Genomic DNA, 16,670 nt, shown 5'->3' with positions numbered 1-16,670 from the left:
ATAAGAAATGTTACTAAATGTGTCGTATAACCAGAGAATATCGTTTGAGTTTCACGACTGTGTCAGTAAAGCGATTGTTTAAGTTTGCTTGATTTTGTTCAGCAAAATACAGCACCCACACACACGCAAGCTGAGGCTCATTGAACGTTTAAGGGACGGCAGTTCACGAAAGGTCGAAAGAGTTCCATTGACGAGCTGGAAGAGTGACAAATTTCGATGCGAATGAATAAACGTTTCCTGCGCACTGCGCTTCGTTTTTGGACTCCATTAACGCCTACACGAGTTTTCGATGCTTTTACTCATTCATAAAGTCGTTCAATGACGGAGATTACAGTTCGAGTTCCACGTAAAACAAAAAAATTGATACGCAGAGTGATGTACAAGTGGAATGGCTACGAGCTTCAGAGCAGTCTCCTTTAACTGGCGTTGGCTGACTGTTACTGCGCTCACTAGGAAACAACTTAACAAAGTGCCCAACACGAAATAAGGATGTATATTCTAAAGTTGTGAAAAGAAAAATTACAAGAGAATAAATGAACTTTTAATTTAGTAAAAAGTAATCTTCTCTGCTATTTAACAAGTTCTCAAACACGAGTGCCGACATGTACATCTACATCTACATCTACATCCATACTCCGCAAGCCACCTGACGGTGTGTGGCGGAGGGTACCTTGAGTACCTCTATCGGTTCTCCCTTCTATTCCAGTCTCGTATTGTTCGTGGAATTACTAGCATGTGGTCATACCATTCAAGAAATTATAAAAATATCTCGGAGATTGTCGTGATAACACTGTCACTTTTAGAGCAATAACAACAACAAGGAACGGGGAAGAGAAGAGGAAACTGATTGTGAACGTTTAGAAGCGACTTGTTCATTCACAAACTGAACTATGCTCTAAGCCTGTAACATTGTCAACAGTTGTCGAAAGCTCCTTCAGAAAAAATGGCGAAATATCAGTCTACGCTTGATGTTGTATGACACGTCAGAATAAGATACCACGATAGACACAATTTTTTGTTTTGTTTTAATTATATGTCTGTAATCGTAAGAGGTGTCTGTATTTTATTTTATTTCTAACTTCCAGTAGTAATGATCGTCTTCAGATCTCAATGTGTCGCATGCTTCGTAGTCCTTGTAAGACCGACCCATCTTCGAGTATGTGTTACACATACGCATGTGTGTTACACACTGTATATGCACGAGGTGGTTTGGTGTTACAAGAATGTAGATGCACATAGTACGTACAGATCTGAAGGTAATCAGTACTGATGTATCAAACGAAATATAAAAATCTCTTGCGATCAAAGACTGATACAAATATTAAGTAAATTGCTCATTTAAAAATATATCGTGTCTGAAGATACTGATAGTGAACCACCGTTGATATACACAAGTTAGACGTATTAAAATACTGGCTTACGGTATCGATTAGCGAAATTCTGTTACGGTTACATTTAATAAATGGCAGAACAAGCCCCTTTCCCCCTTCATATTCGTGCAGACTGCAGAGCTAACTACACGAGGGTGTGTCAAAGGACGGCGATAAGAAGGGTAAAAGAACGAACTGGAAAAAATACAGAGCAATATTTTTAACGTTCGCCGCTAGTAGAAAACTAGATTGTGTCATACGCTGTAGCGTAATGAAATTTCTCGGGGAAATGAAACGCCTTTAAAAGACTCAGTATGAGTTCGGAAAACACCGCTCGTGTGAAACAGCCCACTTGTTTCTCACTCGCAAATTGTAGACACGAATGAAAAGCTAGATTAGTTTTTCCTACATTCCCAGAGAAGCATTAGACTCTCTACTAGACAGTCCACGGATAAAAAAGATATGATCATAGGAAGATCTTTTACAATAATTTTGTCCAATAGAACTGGATGGCGAGTATTTAATAGAATCGAAAGTCAGGTGGGGGATACGTCGAAGAAGTATGGTAAGTCCGCGAAAGTTCTCAGTATACAATTAACAAAGTCAGCAGCATCCTCGGGTTGTTACCGAACGAAGTGGCGCAATGGTTAGCACAATGGACTCGCATACGAGAGGACAACGGTTCAACTCCCCGTCCAGCTCTCCAGATAGGGGTTTCATTAAGTTTCCCTAAATCGCTTAATTCGAATCCCTCAACGCTTTCTCTTAAATGGTACGGCCGATTTCTTTCCTCATTCTTACGAATCCACGTTTTTACTCCGTCTCTAATGCCTCGTTGGTGACAGAATGTTAAATCGTACTGTTGTTTCCCACCTACTCACAATGTTCACAGACTATGCAACTGTAGATTGAATTTCAACTTGGTGTCTGACATGAAAGCTCTCTTTTACAGGAAGCCAGTTCCCACAGGCAAATGGAAACGCCTGGCGGTGTCCAGTTACAACATTAGTATTGAAGTTGTGGAAACTGTCACATTTAAAAACTTAACGATAAGAGTACTAAGAAGCCATATGAAATTGAACTGATATGTGAAATCAGTAGAAGTCATGGCAAACAGAAGAATCGGCTGTTGGAAGGATTCTCTTCTAGTGGAGTTTATCTAATATGGAGACTGCTTAGAAAATGCTAATGCGGCCTACTTCAGATTCGTGCTCTAGTGTTTGGAGTCCTTAACAAGCAATTAAGACAACATATTTAGAAGGAATTCATAGATGCGCTAACATAATTGTAAAAAAGTCATTATAGCCCATAGAAGAGTGTAACGGAGTTGATCAAAATACTTAAATGGGACCTGTTGTAAAAAGGACATTGGTGCTGTCGAGAAAACACTATTAGGTACATTTAGAGAACTATTACTTGAGGCAGAGCCCCAATATTTCTACTGTATCCATCATATCTTTCTAAAGACTAGTGCCTAGTCGATGCAAGCACTTCCTTTTGTAGGTACCACGAAAAGAATATGAGTGAGGTTAGAACGAATAAAAAGTTATACAGACATTTTGTCTTGTTCCGTATGCTAACAGAACAGTGGTTTGCCCATATTTATCTAACTTGGTCTCTTAGATAAGAACAGGGATACAAGGAATCCTCCCCATGGTCTCATTGTATCGCTTTAGAACGGTTTTGATTAAGACACAGAGCGTCATCTTTGAAATTAGCTCATTTATACCATTCTCTGTTAACTATTTATACTTTCTGGTTTGTTTCAGCGAATTCTCTTTTTCCAGAACGACTTTTTCACTCTATAGCGTTGAGTGCAGCGTCCGAAAATTTTCTGGAACATCCAGGCATGACCCGTTCTCACATCTTTAATTTCATCAATACACCTCCAGGTTCGAGTTTCCATGGAGGATACAGTTATAATATGCTAGGGGGTTTCGGTTCCCTCACCGCATGTCCTATATGCAAGTTTTGTTGTTATTTTACTGAAACACGACGTAACTATCGTTTCAGTTTTGTTTCTGAGTAAAAATGAACGCCTATGCCAGATTCAATCATCAAATACATTCGACTAACTTGCTTCAGACAACCGTATCTTCAGTGCTCCTCATTCAGCCTTATATAGAGGAACGCTTCTTGACATTTGCTAGCAGAACGTCATTGATAATGAAACACTTATCTTCTACAGATAAACAGAAGCCTGGATCATAAAAGAATATGACTTGTCATGATAGTCATTCCGTGTGATGCACTACTGCTGCCTTTCATTTTAACGTTGCTCTGCCAGCACACAATATCACGATTTTATAGATCTATATTTATTGAACTTGGTCCCACCACAACCTCATCAATAGATATTTGGAGTTTTGGGTACTCAATGTACGTCCCATACGCAATAAGTCAGACGCCCAGGCACTAAACCCAGTCTCTTAAAGCTGTTTCAAACGAATCTGTTGTGATGTTATTAATGGCTGGTTCTCCGTCCTCTATATTTCCTTAGAAATTATGAGATGTAAACTTGGTCAATGAATAAATATGACTAATAAAAAGATTCTGCCTTGAGTAAATACAAGTTTCTTCTTCTTTTGTCACTCATGGTCTATGAAGAAATTTCATCACACGTTGATAACAGTGGCAAACAAGCTGGCCATGTATAGAAAGCGATATCTGAGACAGATGTAAGTCAGCCCATCCACCTAATCCGTGTTGACACATTCATTTGACTTTCGTATGATGAGGCTACTGGTAAATCAAGCAGTTTCTCCTTCGCCAGTGTAGATTGTAATATTATGTATTATCCAAAGTTTTAAGGTGGCTAAGTTCACATGTACTGCGACAGATCTCTCGGTGGAGGAAAGAGTGAAAGTTAAGCTTTCATGTTCCGTCGACGACGCGGTCATTAGAGATATATAACGACTTCTACAGCACATCCTTTCCAATGTGGACATCCCACCATCTCGCTTGATAGATTTAGAGAAAGCAAGAAAATCTAAATCTGGACAAAAAGGACAGAGTTTTTAAATTCTCATCTCATAAAAGTGACGCTCCACGAAGAAACATAAGCCAAGCCCAAATCGTTGTAAACCAACACATAAATATTTGCTATTTAGCTCTCATATCGCGAATCGGTGCACTGTGCCTTCCCACTAGACAATAGCCTCTTTATGAGATTAGTAAGCTGCAGGTTTTGGATTAGCTGCGTACACTTTGAGAGCCACTACAAAAAATGGTTCAAATGGCTCTGAGCACTATGGGACTTAACTTCTGTGGCCATCAGTCCCCTAGAACTTAGAACTACTTAAACCTAACTAACCTAAGGACATCACACACATCCATGCCCGAGGCAGGATTCGAACCTGCGACCGTAGTGGTCGCGCGGTTCCAGACTGTAGCGCCTAGAACCGCTCGACCACTCCGGCCGGCGAGCCACTACAAATTTTATTTATGGAACCTTCCCTACCGCTCGCTTTGATATCAGCAAATTCGCACCTACTTCTGAGAGGTCTCTAAAGAACGTTCACGAGCGTTGATAATTGTTCCGTCACTTAACGCAAAAGTACCAACTTTGATGACAACTGCAGATGTATTCTCTGCGCCCAATTTGTGTGCACCACTTCCAAATTATCGCCGCAAGAATATCGCAACGTACAAATTATCGCCTGAATGCATGTCGAATAGATGCGGTAAAGTTTTAATTATCACCCCCAAAGTATGACGAACAGACCATGAAACTTGGCGGCAGTGTTGATTCTTCCTCACATATTCGCCCTTCAATACGATCACATTTTCCCTACGGCCAGTAAGTTGGTGGAGATCTTGTGGCTGTTCAGGAGACATTTTCTTTGAAAAGCATCCAACGTAAGAGGAAGTAGTCACTGGATGCCGAGTCAGGAGAATACGGAGATTGGTTGTTGTGGTGCCTGAGGGGGGTGGGGGGGGAGGATTGGGGGGGAGGACGCCTTGAGGCAAAATTTAGTGACCCAAAGGAGCAGTATGTGTGGTAGTGTTCTCTGCAGAACGAGCTGGGTCATTGTCGTTGAATAAAACTATCCCCTCAGACAGTGTCGGCGACAGCCTCACGTAACTTCGTCAGGAGCTTTCGATAGTACGAGGGTTAGCTTTAGAGTTCCGTTTCTGTATCGATAAAAACAGAACCCTTGTAGGATCATTTTGTTCTCCGTCTGTCTGTCCGACTGTTAAGATCCCTTATTCTCAGGAAGGAATAAACGTATCAAGTTAAATTTTGTTGTCACACACTAAAGTCTACGTCGTCTTGTCGGTGTAAAAAATTTAAGCGACTGTGTCAAAGCAATAAAAGATACGGCCATTTATGTCGCATATTTTTATGCATTGCAGTATCGATATCGATAACAGGAAAAATAGTTGAAATTGTCGATTTCCGAAATGGATAACTATCTATATAAATGATTAAGTTTTGCGGAATCCTAGGAGCGTGAGTCTAACTCCCACTTACCCAGATATTTTTTTTAAATGTCCGATTTGCTGCGAAATGAAAACCGTAGTGAAAGTCAAATATGTTTTATCTGTGACATTTAGCTGCGCCTTCTCTACATAGTCGCCTCTTCGACTTAGGCAATCGTCATAGCGTGGTAATAACTTCCAAATACCCTCATCACAGAAGGCAGTCGCCTGTGCTTCCCGCTAATTCTCCTCGCTGGTCTGCAACTCGTTCGCAGTGCCAAAATACTGCCAGAAGTTCACGTGAGCTAATAGACGAAAATCATAAGGTGCCAATTCCAGGTTATATGGTGGGTGATCAAACACTTCCCATCGAGAACGCTGCAGGAGTGTCTTTGATGCAGCTGTAGTGTGCGGCCGGGCATTGCCACAAAGAAGGACAATGCCTGACGAAAATTTTCCTTACTGCTTGTCCTGAATTGTCCTTCACACATGATTTACTCGAATTGCCTGATCCACTGACTAAACAAGATCATCAGTTGACATTCATATGCTTCCCTGACCGTCTGCATCATAACCGTCTGTATGGCGTACTTCAAAGTTCGTGCAACATCGCCGCCGTAATATGCTACCACGCATGACAGTTACTTTATGTGGGTTGCGTGATATCAGGAGGAACTTTTCAGTATGAAGAAACCGAATGACAGCACGCTCTTCACACTTGGGAGGAGACTCTATCGTTCTAGATATTCCTAAATGACCACTGTGCGCTCAAAACTGAAAGTGTAACGTGATGCTGTAGACGGACATACTAGAGACACCTCAAAACGCATCTGCGCAAAGCTTCACCGGATTTTCACTGTGGTTTTAAAGGCTTTGGCCCCTTACGACTGGAACCATTAGCGCCCTATTCCGACCGTTCCAAAAATAACTCTCAGCAGTACATTCGCCGATGATGGTTACGTCTTCACTTTCTTCGTCAGTGATAAATCCACGTTTCCACTGTTTGCTTTGCTTCAGGGGCAAAGTGGTACACCCAAACCTCTTCCATAGCGATCACACTGCTAAAGACGTCATATTAACTGGCCTGTCACATCTCCAACATAACGCTACTGCATCTATTTGGAGGGGTTTCTTGAATGGGTGAGAGTGGTCACGGAACCGGTGGGTGGCTGCATTTGTTGCATTCACAATGACGTGCAAGATGTTGAAAACTGACCCCATACCCCATTTTCAATTTATCCACTATCGTCTCGGTTGTGATATGCCGTTCTTTGAGCGTCTGGACTTCCACTTCTCGTATGAGTTCCAGCTCTTTAGAAAGATATTGTCTGGCCCTTCGTTGTTCGTCATCCAACCGTGTTTGAGCACGATGGAAGCGCCTGTGCCACCTAACCACCAAGTCATATGATGGCATTGCTGCCATATACTGCCATAGAATGAGCATGGATTGTTAGAACGTTATTCCCCTTCAAATACAGAGAGCCATTGTGCCTTGTCACAAAACAGTTGCCTCTTCACGTGATCTTTAGTTTGCTATTTGTGTACTGCTGCTTGCTGATCGAGATTCACTACATCCTCATTATAGAAGCCTTGACGTTGCCAGTTGTTGGATGGTTCTCCGCGCCAACTTTTGTGGAATCAGCAAATAAATTTTATGGACCTTTGTTACTATTCCTTCTCTTTTACTAACCGTAATGGCACGTCCTCTTCTATGAAGTCAATTGATGCATGCTTGCCGGCCGGTTAAAGGCGCTACAGTCTGGAACTGCACGACCGCTACGGTCGCAGGTTCGAATCCTGCCTCGGGCATGGATGTGTGTGATGTCCTTAGGTTAGTTAGGTTTAAGTAGTTCTAAGTTCTAGGGGACTGATGACCACAGATGTTGAGTCCCATAGCGCTCAGAGCCATTTGAACCATTTTGATGCATGCCATCTCTGCCCCAAATTTATCTGCACCACCTTCATATTGACGTTGCTGGGGGACCGCGACGTACTAATCAGGTATTCATACGTATTACATGTATACCCGTATTTTATTTATCCTGTGTTTGAGAATGCGAGCACTTAGTGCCTTACAACAAACTTTACACAAAATTTCAAACCTTCACAAAACGTCTTCTCGCTGATGACCGAACAAAATGATGAAAGGAAAAGAGTTTATTGCTTACTACGTTTCGCTGTTCATGCAGGAAAACTGTTGCGTGGAATAGGACGTTTTAATTTATTACTTCTTTGCTACTGCCTGCATTCGCAACACATTTTCCAGACAGTAATCACATACATCACTCAATTTACCAGCAAAATTATATCATTGTACGACCCTTAGTTCAGGAGCTATGACATCATAAACATTAAGATGGGTGAAAAAATACCGGATCATTTAAGACGTTTAACTTATTACTTTGTTGCCACTGACTCTATTTGCGACACTTTTCGCAGACAGTATCCACATCTGCCACTATATGTACCTACCAAAATACATAATTATATGACACATAGTTCAGAGGATATGATGTCATAAACACTAAGATGCTTGTAAAACTGGGGCAACTTACATGACTTTTTAATGTACACTATGTGATCAAAAGTATACGGACACTTAGCTGAAAATGTTCGTGGTGCCCTCCATCGGCAATGCTGGAATTCAATATGGTGTTGGTCCACCCTTATCCTTGATGACAGCTTCCACTCTCTCAGGCATTCGTCCAATGAGGTGCTGGAAAGTTTCTTGGAGAATGGCAGCCCATTCTCCACGGAATGCTGCACTGAGGAGAGGTATCGATGTCGGTCGGTGAGGCCTGGCACGAAGCCGGCGTTCCAAAACATTCTAAAGGTGTTCTACAGGATTCAGGTCAGGAGTCGCGGGCCAGTTCATTACAGGGATGTTATTGTCGTGTAACGACTCCGCCGTACATTACGAACAGGTGCTAGATCATGTTGAAAGATGCAACCGTCGTCCCCAAATTGCTCCTCAACTGTGCGAAGCAAGAAGGTGCTTTAAAACATCAGTGCAGGCCTGCGCTGTGATACTGCCACGCAAAACAACAAGGGGTGATAGCCCCCTCCACGAAAAACATGACCACACATAACGCTACGGCCTCCAGATTTTACTGTTGGCACTACACTCGCTGGCAGATGTTCACTGGGCATTCACCATACCCACACCCTGTCATCGGATCGCCACATTGTGTACCGTGATTCGTCACTCCACACAATGTCTTTCCATTGTTCAATAGCCCAACGTTTAGGCTCCTTACACAAAGCGAGATGTCGTTTGGCATTTACCAGCGTGATGTGAGGCTTATGAACAGCCGCTCGACCGTGAAATTCAAGTTTTTTCACCTCCCGCGTAACTGTCATAGTACTTGCAGTGGATCCTGATGCAGTTTGGAATTCCTGTATGATGTTCTGTATAGATGTCTACCTATTACGCATTATGACCCTCTTCAACTGTCGGCGATCTCTGTCAGTCGACAGACGAGGTCGTCCTGTACGCTTTTGTGCTGTACGTGTCCCTCCACGTGTCCTTTACACTATCACATCAGAAACAGTGGACCTAGGGATGTTTAGGAGTGTGGAAATCTCGCGTACGGACGTATGACACAAGTGACACCCAATCACCTGACCACGTTCGAAGTCCGTGAGTTCCGCGAAGCGCCCCATTCTGCTCTCTCAAGATGTCTAATGACTACTGAGGTTGCTGATATGGAGTACCTGGCAGTAGGTGGCAGCACAATGTACTTAATATGATAAACTTATGTGTTTGGGGGTGTCCGGATACTTTTGATCACATAGTGTACGACCTCATAAACATTGAGCTGTGTAAAAATCAAACATCAGGGCGAAATTCGCTGGAGATACAGATGAAATATGTGTACAAATACTTGTGAAATACGTTAAATACATGTGAAATACACCTAAAGGTAAAAAGTTCATCCTTAACCCCTGGAACGATTTAAACCAAATTTGATAGACATATTAGTTTTCGAAATAGCGTAGAGGTAATAAACACCAGTCTCCTTTAGGGGTGGGGGTGATAATGTGGAGAGAGAAAGGGGGAGCACGAGATGGATAGACGGGAGGGAGGAGATGGACAGACAGAGAGAGGAAAAGGGTAGATGGACTAATAGAAGATTGCAATAAAAGCATAGTAGAACATATTTTGTAAATAACTGTTGAACTGTGGGTAACACCACCGGGCGCAGCTAGTTATCTAGTAGATACGTGTCACACTGTAGAGTGGAAGAAGATACCCGCGTTCCATTCTCACGCTATGTTTTGTAGTTATACGACTGCCAACGAAGTTTAGAGCCATTTCTTTCAAGGTGATACCCCTTTGAATGCACATTAGTTTATGGGTTTGTATTATATAATCTTTTATTTACCTGGTACAACTGTCATACAAAGTTACTGACTGGTTCATCGCCTGTAGAAAATACATATGCATATTTCCCATAACTTTTTCTGATATGGCTAAGTGTTCACATCCAATGGTAATTACTGGTATTATGTGTTTATGCTATATACTCCAAACGTTTTTGTACCTTTGCTTCAAAATTTATAAAACTAAAGAAATTGTATGTATTAACAGTGAATCACTCTTTGTCACTTTAATAACTACTTCATCAATTTTTATGCGATTCAGATGATGATCAAATACACAGAATTTTGTGCTATACAGAACGGCCTGTTTACCTTAAGCATACAAAATAACTTTTTGTCCTGAAGCAAAAAAAAAAAAAATGTATCGAGAAAATGCTGTTTATCTGTCTGGGGGATACTAATCAGCCTGACCACCTTTCTTGTAGTTATTGTAAATAGCACCATGCTTTTCTGTCCCATAACTAAATTCCTCTCCTCAGTACCTGTCCAGGAACGTATCCCAGTGTACCATTCACATAAACATGCCGTTATTAATAACGTAAATTGACTTTGAACCTCCTTCACCAGGCGCAATGTAGCAACCTGAGGTAACGTAACTCGTTCACGTGGAATGACAGTAAACAAATGAAAACGCGAGGACAGTGCTCACCAGTCACTCAGTCAACCAGCTTCAGCTGAAGATTTGTCTGTGTGCAATGTACACCAACAAAGAAAAATGTTCAAATGTGTACCAAAGGTACCAAACAGTGACGTCATCGGTCCCTAGACTTACACACTACTTAAACTAACTTATGCGAAGAACAACACACACAACCATGCCCGAGTGAGGACTCGAACCTCCGGCGGTAGCGGACGAACGAAGAAAAGGTAAAAAAGAAACACATCTGTGGAGAATGTAAGTTTGCACAACGGTAACGTTTAAAAGTACTACAGTACTGTACTAATGACTTGTATTGTAAATAAGAGAACATTATTAGAGTTGCTGGTTGGCTAGTCAACATTCCCTACAGATGAGTAGCAACTCTACCTTATCTTCCTTGGGTTTCAGTGCACTTACACAAACCTTCAACTGAAGACAGTTGAATGAAGGACTGGGGTGCATTATCATTGTGTTTCCGTTTCTTTACCGTCACGTGGACGAGTTACATTATGGTAGGAGAGTCAAAGTGAACTTTGTGTTTCGATTCAATAATGTCATGATTGTGTGAGTGGATCGCTATGACACATTTCTGGATACGTCTTGAATAGAGGACGTGAATTAAAAAGATGTAGAGCGCTAAATAGAGAACTTTGTGGTGTACACATCCTCGTAACGAAAAAATTACAAGAAAGGCAATTACACTGGTTAATGCCACTGTTAATGCCGCTCTCGTGGCTAAACAACATTTGCTTGATACTTTGTTTTATTTTGCTTCAGGAGGAATAGTTTTTGTGGTGATCAATGTCAATGGGACGTCCCAACAGGCACTTGAAAAAAAGACCCATATGATCTCTAAATTACTGTTGTTACGAATTGAACACAAATATAATACAGCTATAAGGATAAATGAGGGGCTAAGATTATAGGTGCTTGCTGAAGCAAACTGAGTAAATGACTACCTAAGTTAAATGCCTATTTATAAATTATGTTACTGTCGAAACATCAGATATTTTTGTTCCTAGCGGTGCGTTTGCCTGTTTATAGTTGTAGGTATGATTAGAGAGTGTAGCGCCTCTGCACTGTTTTTTATAATATTTTAAATATACTTATACCCTTGAAACTTAAAAAAATTAAATTAAAACAAGTACAAGTGCAAAAACATTTTATTTACAGTTCTCTGTTTTGAAGGTTTAAAACAACGAAGTGAGAGTAATTAAAGCGAAATTAGTATAACAAGCCGAAATACAATTGGTAACTAGCAAATAAAATACTAAAACGAAAATATGTTGGCGTGGTTCCAACACAAACAAGAGATTATTCATAGCCACTTTTCTATAATCCTCACACAGTCAGTGCACATAGAATCATAATCATTTTCTTCTGTGGTATCTCTTGAAGAATGTCCTTCCTGGAGAACACTCGTGATGCTGTATCGTTATGCATTTTTCAGTCTTCCTTGAAGCTTCTTTGGACAAGTCCTCTTCTTTCTCCGCACTCTCTTGTTACCCCCGTGGTAACTACCAGGAATGGGATATATTCTTATAGAACTCATGATAAAGTGGAGGGGTATAGTCTTTGATCTCCTGAAGATTTCTCCATTTCCCAATTTTTATTTCAAACTCGTCTTGATGCAAAGGCTGCAGAAGAGGCATTGGTGGATGATAACTGTTGAACCTCCTAAAAGCAGCTGAAATAAACTCAAGATCGCGGTTTAGTGTATACTTGAACTGTGTTATTAGAGGATTTTCTTTGTTGATTCAGAGCCATCTGGTATTGCCCCATTTTATTTTGTTTTCTTCCACATCCTTAGTACAGTCCGCGCAGGATGCTGTGGCCGATACGCAGTGACCAATTTTCATCAAATGTGCTGGACGAGTTCATTTGTTTCTTCAGAAGGGGAGGCCGACAGGTGTTCGCCACCTTTCGGATGGTCGGCTATGACAGAATAGAGGCACACGCCCTGTTATCTTCCTAAAACAATTTTGTGCAAACTATTTTGTACAAAAAAATTCATTTTTCCGCTTCTTATAGCTTTATATGTCAGGTTCCTGATGATGTGACTATCATTTCGTTAATGATCGTAGTTATTATTGTATTTACATGGAAGTAAGACACTGCGAGAAATTCGAAAAAATTAGCAGTGAAAAATAGGGGTCGCTATGATTTTGTGTTTGGTGCACTTTACATAATATGTTGCTGCGTACAATATGTTACTAAATTTAGCTAACATATCGAAGCTAACATATCGAATTTTTCTTGGGTCGAGGGTCTTAGTCACCAATTTCGAGAAAATTGATCTGATGTAGCACACTCATTTGTGATCACGCCGCGCCAGCCATAAAACCAGAGTGAAATATTTACAACATTCCTCATATTTCATAAACGATTTGAAATATCGAAAAGAGATTTTGGAAAATGATAGTATGTGAAGAGGAGAGTACTTTGCCAAGTGTTTTTTATGCAAAACTTCATTATCTGCCATGTTATTCCACTAACTGCAGACTTTTTTAATGAAAGAATTTAAATTTTAAGGGTTATCAATCACTGGTAAAACGAGAAGTGCTATGGGTTTGGGGACAACATAATTGAACACGTTAGACGATTATTTTGTTCTGAGTATGTGCTTTTTCATGAGCTACACACTTTTCTTTTCCTCTGTTTCCTCACTTAATAAACTTGATAAACCACTGTTTCAGAATTCTCTCGCAATTGTGTCCGCATAATATGTTAGTGAAGTGACATTTTGTAAACTCTGCTGTGTTTTGGCAAAAGAAGCAAATTTTAAGATTGCAGCAAGAGAAATGTGCAGGTTTTCCTCAAAATTCGACACTCATGACGCTTCTCTGAAAGCTACAAATGGTTAACAAACCAAGAGAAAATAAATCGCTGCATTTTCAGCAGAATTCTTTTTAGATAGTAACCAAAGCAGAGGTGACAGATCTTTTTGAATGGTCACCATGGAAGTGTGGGTGTGGAGGGGCTACACTTTACAAAAAATGTGAGTCCAAGTTTAGAATGGCAATTCCCCTTCAACACTCGCCATTCCCCTACAGCACCTGCCCGCAACGTCCTGGTGGCTGCACGTCTACCCGTCACAGTATTTTGTGCGGTCTCTGACTTTGTCCTTTGCTATGGAGTCCATGGCTTTAATTGAAAGAAAGCTTTATGTTTTCATTTCCACTGTGGAAAAATTTTCTGCTTACGTGCTTCACCGCTTCCTTCCTGTCTTGAGGAACAAATACATGTTAAAGTGTTTCTTCGCCTTTTCAGAGATACCAAAATGTTTATCGTATTCCACGTACGTATGACCACGTCAAGGACCTTATAACTTATTGTGTCAATATGTTTATGTAACCTCAAGGTGTACAAGTGGTATTTCAAAAGACACCCTATTTAAACACGCAATAATTATTACTATAACTGCTCTTAAAAGCACACACATTAGGCCGTTGCTGTAGTTTCAAAAATAATACTTACCTGAATCTTCGTTAAAGACGGCAGCAATTCTCCTTCTGTCCACCGTTTCAATTATACTAGTTATATTGTAAGCGCAGGCCAGGCATTGCCTTAGAGATTAAACTTAATCATCCCAGAGTGCGGCATTATACAGGAAATTACTTTCACTTCTTTTTACTCAGAACAGACCCACACATCAGCTTCCCAAATATGCATTTAGATCATTTTCTCGTGAAATGTCACTTGTACCACTTGTAATTTCAGCCCCTTAATCGTTTTCCCCAAGAAGCAATCTAGTAAAGTTTCTATGCATAGTTTGTAGTTAATAAATTGTGGATAATAAATTTGTGTGAGGAGCGTGACACTGGTGTGTTCGTTTGTTTGGCAGGCTGCCGCCATGTTCCCGTGGCTGCTGAACAACTGGCCCAAGAGGACGGCGGCCGACTACGACTACTAGCGGACACCGGCGCACACCGGCTCCCACACTTAGCCTTCCTTTTTTCCGCTACGAGCGCTCCAGTATAGTTACGAAAGGACTCTCATTTGTCTTGCGATTCGAGGAAGTAGTTTTCCTGCGCCCTATGTTTGTTTCTCTCCACGAATGTTACACTTCCGATTCCTCTTCTTCTATTTGTCGTGATTACTATTCCGCCTGCTCCGTTCTTTTACCTTACTTTAAAAGAGCATAGTGAACTTGCTTCGGGCAAGAACGTAAGAAAACATGTAGTTAATTGAAGGTAGATTCTACATTCTCCATTAGAATTTCAGTTCTGTGTACGTCTTCTTCCAGACAGTTCGATGTATCCGCCTGAATTATAATCCTTCAAAAAATGACACCTTGTTTCAGTCTCTCGCGAAATAAATAGCTTTCCCGGAATATTTAAACCTCGGAAATTTTTCCACGTGATCACATAATTAATTTTGCATGTTGACGAATGTTTAGCCATGCATTACCCAGCACACCCCTGTTTCTATACCATCGAACTTAGAGTATGTAATACTTACTGGACTCGAATGATTGTTATTCAATTTGAAGTAGTATATAACATCAAATATCTTAAAATATTAAATGTAACTGCAATGCATTCTTACAGATTGTTCAATATTTATGTTAACGTTGTTTACAAGTGGCTTTTTCAATGCTAATGACTCCATCCAATATTCCTCTCCTTAAACCTTTCAGCATCTGATAAGAAAGCACGCAGAGATCATGTTGCTCCTCATAATGACTTCGTTTTTTAATAATCTTCATCTTCAGTGAAGAAGACAATACCCATTGTATATTACCACCCTGAAGGCAGTAGTTTCCCTGTCAATAATAACTGAATTTATTGTGGGGAGAAACATGACTCTGACATGTCATACAAATCTAAATTCAAACTAGACGTTTCGGAATAAACATTGAGTCACAGAACGGATAATAGTATTAGTATACGTAACGTCGTGGTAAACTCAGTTTCAGCTTTTCACTTATTGTAGACGCTACTGTGTGTATAGATAGGGCGTTGTTAATGTATTCGCCCGATTTCAAACACACACAAAAATTAGACTAAATACACGTTTTAAGCACCTCGCTAACACGTTGGCAAAATTATTTATATTTACATAGACCTATGATGATACATTGTAGTCAATTGACAACATTTGATGCAACACTTAAATTGATTCTTCTAAACTGTTTAACGGGCGTATTTGAATTTTCATTTATTGCACAAATTTACTACCGTTTACGGTTTTGAAAGTTTCGCCAAAACACTCAATTGTCTCGTTTTACACAACAGATACATACAACCATGGAGTGCTTCAGATTATTATTGCTGTTTCACCATGTGCGATTTATGTTTCATCACAACTATAATATTTCGCTAGGTTTTGCTGTCGCTAAGTAAATCTTGCTAGCTTTCGCGTCAACTATTGCTCCGAACATCTAACAACATAACCCTTCAGGTTAATGTATAAACTGGGTGGTAATCTGGCCGTGTGCGCATTTCTGAGCGATTGTAACAGTGCTATGGTTGGCAGTGTGATAGAAATATAAAATATAGCAGAAATAATAGTTTCGATCAAATATAGGAAAATAAGAGAGTAAATTGACAAACAATGATAAAATCGCCTAACTCATACCTTCTAAGATATAAGTATGATATACGTAATCGATCGGTTTCCATAAATTAAATATCAAGGAAGTGCTTACTGTTTTTGCTTATTGAGATTAGAGGTTTGTTCCGTATTAACAGAAAACTTTTACTGGTGGAATTCTCCTGTTCTGTTTATTATACAGGGGTCGATGCACTCAGTTTACTACTTGTACTGCTCTTTATAATTGACTTTGTAACTGTTAACTACCGTATCTTCATCATTAGCGGTAACTATGTTCAGCTATTTTAAAAATACTCATT

General features: G+C 40.3%; 1 protein-coding gene across 1 annotated transcript in view; it reads left to right on the top strand.

Annotated features, from left to right (window-relative positions):
• The window catches only part of LOC126176746 (uncharacterized), a 331,084-nt gene extending 315,748 nt beyond the window's left edge, over positions 1–15,336 (top strand). The window contains exon 5 of the mRNA XM_049923915.1: positions 14,660–15,336. Coding sequence (XP_049779872.1) covers positions 14,660–14,728 — 69 coding nt within the window. The 3' untranslated portion in view covers positions 14,729–15,336. The remainder of the gene's footprint in view (positions 1–14,659) is intronic.
• The last annotated feature ends 1,334 nt before the right edge of the window (positions 15,337–16,670 follow it).

This window comes from Schistocerca cancellata, chromosome 3, assembly GCF_023864275.1.
Source record: "Schistocerca cancellata isolate TAMUIC-IGC-003103 chromosome 3, iqSchCanc2.1, whole genome shotgun sequence".
In the NCBI taxonomy this organism is placed as follows: domain Eukaryota; kingdom Metazoa; phylum Arthropoda; class Insecta; order Orthoptera; family Acrididae; genus Schistocerca; species Schistocerca cancellata.
Note: the sequence above shows the minus strand (reverse complement) of the source record. Positions and strands in the feature narration are given on the sequence as shown.